The sequence below is a fragment of the Cryptomeria japonica genome, chromosome 6, assembly GCF_030272615.1.
Source record: "Cryptomeria japonica chromosome 6, Sugi_1.0, whole genome shotgun sequence".
In the NCBI taxonomy this organism is placed as follows: Eukaryota; Viridiplantae; Streptophyta; class Pinopsida; order Cupressales; family Cupressaceae; genus Cryptomeria; species Cryptomeria japonica.
The window spans coordinates 101454134-101461304 of NC_081410.1; the positions used below are offsets into that span (position 1 = coordinate 101454134).

The 7171-nt window shown below is 34.0% G+C and overlaps 1 protein-coding gene across 2 annotated transcripts in view; it reads right to left on the bottom strand.

Moving 5' to 3' along the window:
• The window catches only part of LOC131050136 (probable inactive nicotinamidase At3g16190), a 72657-nt gene extending 71172 nt beyond the window's left edge, over window positions 1–1485 (bottom strand). For both annotated transcript variants that reach the window (XM_057984306.2, XM_057984305.2), the window contains exons 1-2: window positions 1327–1485; window positions 1103–1216 (exon numbers count right to left, since the gene is read on the bottom strand). In XM_057984306.2, the coding sequence (XP_057840289.2) occupies window positions 1103–1216; window positions 1327–1383 (171 nt within the window). In that variant the 5' untranslated portion in view covers window positions 1384–1485. The remainder of the gene's footprint in view (window positions 1–1102; window positions 1217–1326) is intronic.
• Between the last annotated feature and the right edge of the window lie 5686 nt (window positions 1486–7171).

Genomic DNA, 7171 nt, shown 5'->3' on the forward strand with positions numbered 1-7171 from the left:
TTTTGAAAATAACGTATGAGAATAGATGGTGGGCATTCAAGTTTTTTTGGGGGGATGCTTCTTCTAGCGGGGGGGATCGTAGCATTTTCTGGGAGCAGTTTTTGGGAGTGGAGTTTTTTGTTTTGCGGCAGAGTTTTCTAGGAATTGAAGAGAATAAACTCCAGATTTTGGGAAAAGAGGGAAAGCTGGAAGCAGTTTTGTTTTTGATGGTTAGAATAATCCATGTTATTGCAGGTGCAGGTTTGATTTGAAGTTTGGGGAGCTTGAAGGAGGCTTAGTAAGCGACTTGCTGCTGCTAATGCATTATTGTTGCAGGACAGCCATAGATCAGATTTGAATGTTGTTATGAGAAGCCAATAGGCTAGACTCTTTGTTATGTAAACTTGTTTCATATTGCAATAACAATTTCACTAGTTTTGTTGTATCAGTTTGGGGTTCATACAATCTTATTTTGCTGATTTATGCATCATATTTGCACAAGTGTTTGAAGTGTGTTTCAGGTTTTTGCTGAGGGGTGCTGCGGTCCCTTACATCATTCCCAAAGGCCTTCTGCCTACTGATGAGGGTTTTTGCTGTTGCTTACTCCTAATGCGGTTCCCTAAAGCTCACTTCTCGTGTTGGCCAAGCCAATACTTCAATTCATTTTATGCATGTAAAGCACCTTCTATTTTTTTGACTTCCTGAAGGCCATTAGTTCTTCAGCCTTAACAGTCAAGGTGCTCTGGGACTTTCAACTTTTTAACTTAGTTATTACTGTTTCTTCTCATTCTTCAACAGAAGTGTACCACAGACTTCCCTTGTTTACCAATCATAGTCATCCTCTTATTGAGTATTCGCACTTCTGGAGTTTTCATGTACATGTTTTCGATTTGTGGGACAACATAGATATTAAGCATTTCATGACTCTAGTATAAATCGATCTTTATGACAAAATATTGACAAAACCCACTCACCAAGGCTTAAAAACAATTATATAATTTTGCACCCTTTATCCCCCACTCGTGAAACTATATGAACATGAAATTAAGCCTATACCCAAGAGAAAAATAGAATAAGGTATAAACTATAAGATAAGCATAGAAGCATAGACAAAACGTCTTACCCATACAACGAAAGCCCCTTTCTCCCTGGCAAAATCAACAGCTTCCTTTATAGCAGGGACAACTGAGGCCCCCATAGGAATGTACATGGGACCGCCTGGCAGAATGAAGTCGTTCTACACAACATATTGCCATTCAATCGCAATCACAAAGTTTCCAAATATTATGCCCAGCTAAGTTAGAGATTGGTGTCATCAAAACAAGTATTCCGAAAATGAAATCACACCTGCATATCAATGACAAGGAGTGCAGTTTTCTTCCAGTCGACATTCATGTCTGTCATGGCTAGTCTTTGAAGCGGCAATTAACGCCAGTGTTGGAATCATTTGAGTCCCGACTTTTGTGCAAGACCACTAAATTCATTTTTTCTCGAAATGCTTAGGAAGCCTCTGGGATGGCCTAAATTTGACGGTCGGCGCTACCTATCAAACGAATCTTTTCGTCCATGGAGAGAATTAAAATTACACTCGTTACTAAATATCTTCATACCCATTACACATTAATTGGAATTCTAATTAGCACTTGCACTAATAAAAGGTTCAAGGATACGTTGATAGGAAATTAAAAGTAAAATATAAATATATTTTAATATAACATTACATAAAGTTTTATTGTATATATAAAAATAACATATATGTATATTAATTAAATTATTATGGTACAATTTCAATTATTTAAGTGATATTTCTAAAGTTCAAATTGAACATAATCATAAAATCTCGTGATGACAAACTATACAAATTCTACTATTATGCTTCAATTAATAAATATATTGAGCACGTGTACCCATATACATAAGAAAAATGTAGTTTAGAAAGAGGACACAAACTATGACATAGTAGGATGTAAAAAAGTACATAAAAGAATGTAATATTATTTCTTAAACACTTCAAAATTTATTTGGAGTGAACAAAGTGTTGTCCTCATTTTTTGGATTCTCAAAAATGTGACAACGCCTACAAATTTTTGCCTAAAAAGTGTCATTTTTATCTTCAAGGCATGTTTTACGAGGCATAAAACTCACATTTGATAGTGTAAATCATTGGGGGTGTCTTTGCCATCATTGTCCAAGTTTTGGTGAGTTTTGGTCTTCCTTTTCCTAGCATTCTGTGCAATTTCGGGTTTCAGAACAGTCACTGCAAGTTGAAGATTTTACTCTATGGCACACTTCCCGAGGTGAAAATTCACCCCATCCTTGGGCTGGATCGATCATTGATCCATCCCCAATATATGTTTCAAATTTCGTCACATTTTGAGTCCGTTTGCTATGTTTTTGCTTCAATGTAGGGGAATTTTTCGATGATTACGAGTAACTGGTAATCTGTTTTTCAAACCCCCCTTGAAGCTTTTAGGCTTGTAGGGGAATTTTTCTCCAATTGCAAGTTTTTATAAAACTTGTAATGGGGGTTTACCAGTAGCTTGACTTTAAGTGTTTAAAAACTTGTAAATGGGATTTTAAAACCCCTTTACATGTCTTTATAACTTAAAGTTGTTTTTATAATGTTAAAATAAAACTTGTAAATGGGATTTTAAAACCCCTTTACATGTTTTAAGTGAAATCACTTGTAAAGGGAATTCTATTTCCCTATTATAAGTAATTTTACTTGTAATTTTTTTTCTAAAACCCGATTTTGCTCATAAAGTACATTTTTTAAGATTTTAAACTTGTAATTGCATTTTTAAAACCCGATTTTGCCTTGTTGATGAAAAAGTGACAATTTAAAACTTGCACTTTGTTTCCAAAAACCCAATTTTGCTTATAAAGTGCATTTTTTACATTTAAAACTTGCTATTTGGTCAAAAAATCCCGATTTTGTCTAACATGTTGAAAAAGTGAAATTTTAAACTTGTTATATCCTCCAAAAAACCTGATTTTCATTGTTTCATGCATTTAAAACTTGCACTTTGTTCCAAAAAACCCGATTTGCAAGGAAAAATGTTTTTTTGAGGATTTTTAGCAATTTTTTGTGGAAAATTTGTTGGAGGAGGAAGGCGTTTAGGATTCCTTCCTATTTCCATGCATTTTCAAACCCCTTTCAAAACACATGGAGGTTAAGATTGCTGGTTTTTATGCTTTATAACAGCAGCCACATTTTTTCAAAAAACCACATTTTTTTGCCATTTGGAATGCCACGAATTAGCAATGTTATGAATCGTTTTGGCTTGGTATGCTAAGGCGTTGAGGTTAGAAAGAGTCTTGGCCATTTTCCATGCCATTTCTCATGCATTTGCTGCCACGTTTTTCAGTTTTGGGCATTTTTTCAAAAACGTGGCTAGGGTTTGGGGATTGCGGTTTGTGTTTACTTAAGAGTTTTTCTTTCTTCTTCCAAAGATTGATCATCTTTTGGAGAGGCATTTTCAGATTAGAGCAAGGTAAGATTTATTTTCTTCTTGTTTCATTTTTCTTGTTTTCTTGTTTTCTTGTTTTTCCTTTCTAGTTGTAAATTTGTAAATATGTTGGTTCTTCCCCAAAAAAATCGGTTTTGTGAGAAAGATTTTCCCCTTTGTAAAGCAATTTTAGAATTGTATTGTTCTTCCCCATTTTCTCTCTTTACTTGTATTGGAGGTTTTAAATCTCGATTACAAGTTGGATGAAAATAATTGTTCTTCCATTACGGATAAAAGATTTAACCATTTTATGTTGAAAGTTCTTCCCATTTTCTTGAAGATGATCTTCCCAAAATCTTTTCATATTCATTTCCATCATCCGTACATACCATTTCATCCACTCATTTCACACCTTCATTCATTTTCCCCATTTAAAGTCTACCTGCGATCAGCCATCCAAAACCCGAAATTGGTCCAAAACGCACTCAAAAAACACTTGTAAATGAGTTTTAAAGGTCCAATTACAAGTGCAAACTTGTAGTTACCCATTACACATATGAAGTTGCATGTTTGTTCTCCAAAATTGCAAGTTAATGCTCTTGTTTTTCCCACACATGTAATGCAGCTTCCAAAACCCGAAATTCACTTGTGAGCCCATTTTTGCATCAATTTATCCCTTCCCTTATCAGTCCGGTTTGCACACACAACCTACCAAATCAATGAATTGAGGCATGGGCCTTATTTTGCAAGCAGATTTCAAGATTGGAGGATGATACAAAGAAGAGATACAATAAGAATTCATGGTTGAGAACATAGAATGCTTTCAAGACAAAGATGGTCATGACATAAAAAGAAGAAGGTCGCCCTTTCCCTCTTGAAAAGCTAGTACTACCCCAAGCAAGAAGATAAGGTTGAAGTTCATTGGACAAGGACACAAAGATCATTAAGGATGCAAATTCTCGTTCTGGTTCAAGATGCCTTCACTGATCTAGAATACTTCAACTTCTAGCATCTTGAAGCGACATGAAGATCATCATAGACAAAGGATGATGCAGTTAGAGTCGTTTTAGTTATGCATTTGTAATTTTGTTTTGACGAGTTACATGTAAAAGTGTTTTTTGTAAAATGCAAGTTAACTCATTACTTGCACATTTGTAATTACATGTAAAACAACTACAAGTTGTGTTCAATTAGGACTGTAGTTGGAACAAGTCTTAGTTAGTTAATGAAGTCTTAGTTAGTTATTGAATAAGTCTTGGTGGTTGAGAGAATTTCTCAAGTTAGTTGGGATCCTCCCACCTTTTTCTCATGATTCCTCTCCCATAAATACTTGAGGGGGTCTATTGTAATTTTTATCTTTTTGGAAAGCAAGCAAAAACTCTGCCAAATTTACAGCAAGAAGTCTTTGAGCTTATGTATGTGAATTGAAAGTTTTTGAAGAATAATAAAGAAGGATTACTCAAGTTTTGAGTCTTTGAGCTACATGTTTGAGTTTGAATCTTTTTATTTCTTCTATGCAAAGTGTTTCTAAAAGGAGCTTAGTCTAATCTGATTTCAAGTCTTTGAGCTTCAAGTAGAGAAGATTAATTAAAATAGGAAAATCTCTAGAAGGAGCAGCAAGTCTTTGAGCTTGCATCTATTCTTGAGGAAAAAATATTGTTTGATAAGAAATAGCAGCAAGTCTTTGAGCTTGCATTAGTTCTTGTCTTTGTGTTGAAAGAATAGATTATTCCAGTCTTTGAGTTGTTATCTTTTATCCGTTGTAAAATTTAGTATAGCAAAGGGTAGATAGGACTTCCAATAGTCAAGTCTTTGAGCTTGATATTGTTGTCTCGTCCCGAAGGAAGTGACGGGAGTCTTTGAGCTTTCAAGAAACTTCATTTCCTTTCTCTCGTTTTCATTTGAAGTTGTTACCATTATTATACATTTTCTTGCTATCACTTTTCTAAGGAGAGAAAAGGATATAGGCTTCCTTGAAGAAAGAAGGAAGACTATTGTCCCATCCTGTTTTTATTTCAGTTTTAGATAGATAGGGGGAGCCTTCCCTTAATTAGGAGAGTTTCATACTCACACATTGTTGTTGAAGCCACAATTTTGTTTGCTTTCACGAGTGTACAAAATTTTCAACCAACACAAAGAAATACATAAATTTACAATTATACATCCAATTAATTTACTTGAGCAAAATTTGGTATTGCTTTTCACTATATTGTCTTAGTTCATTATAGTTTAGATTATAAAATTATTGTATTTTCTTTCCTTTTTAACTTTTTAAAATATTTTTTGAATAATGAATATCAAAATAAAATTACATTACTTAACCATTATGACATTGTTTACATATCATAACATTATTAATGAAGATTAATACACTAAAACATAACAAATAATACAACAACAAAAAAATAAGATAAAAATTAAATTACAATTTTTAAAAAAATTCTAATATTTATTTTTTATTAAATTGATTTATGAAATTTAAAAATTAATGAAGGGCTTCGGCCCTAGCTCACCGGGTCGTGGATCGCAACTTAAGGCGTGGGTATGCTCCCCATGGTCTTGAGTTCGAGTCCCCGGCTGTGTTAACTCTGTGTGTGTTGCTACCTTATGAGTGGGTTGTACACACTAGGGGATTAGTCTTGCTTCGGCAAGGACACCTCCAGATTCCACGATAGTGAATATAAAAAATTTAAAAATTAATAAAATTAAAATAGCAATAATGACTTAACATGCCAATTAAATTATTTTATCGTTAATAATATAATCCAGTAGCTAATGCCCCTCTCCATTCCATGAATTTGTTTTCCCGCTTGAGATTCATTTTTTCCGAATTCCCTGTGAATATTAAGGATCTCTGATTTTCATTAATTACTATCAATTAATAAGGATCTTTCACATGGCTCAGATGGGACCCATCACGGAGTGGTCTAGAATCCCAAAATCCCAGATTACAATCGCTGACAAGTTTGGCGGGCACATACCGATGGGATGGGTCTTTGCCTTTTCCCCCATTTTTGAAGGAGATGGTTTATAAATTGCTCTTTATTGATGGTTCCCAAATAGTCTCGAAGGCAAAAAGATGGTGATTGGTAAATGGTTTGGTGGCATCGAAAAATGGTTTAAAAGAAGTTTAGTAGTGGTTTGACGACGTGAGACAGGTATAGCGGGAAGATGTGGACAAGGAAGTCCACTTAAAACAAAGCCTATAGGCTCATTATCACAAAAGTGTGATGGGTATGAAGATGTTTATAATAATAAGTAGTAGTTTGATTTTTAATCTATTAAAAAGATATAGGAAAATATTTGTAACGAGTTTAATTTTTTAATATCGCAAAGAGTTAAAATATATTATTGATTGAATTATCTAGTAAGTTTATATTGATATTGTTCATATTTTCTATAACTGCTTTTGGATTTGATTGTGTGACTTTTTTTTGCATCAACATTTCATATCACACTCTATGATCCATCATCTAAACATCCTGATGATGGATCACAGAGTGTCATCTAAACTAATGATGGATCACATAGTGTGATCTGAAACATTGATGCAAAAAAAAAGTCACGCAATCAAATCCAGAACCAGCTATAGAAATTATTATGGATTGTGGAAATCTGATAATTTTAATTGTTCATATTGTTGATTCTGGCGTATAAATACACTACATGGAAATTACTTGGGACCCATAACTTTGACCCATGTTCCCCCATTTTCTTGCTAACATTGGTTTCATTGTTGGTGT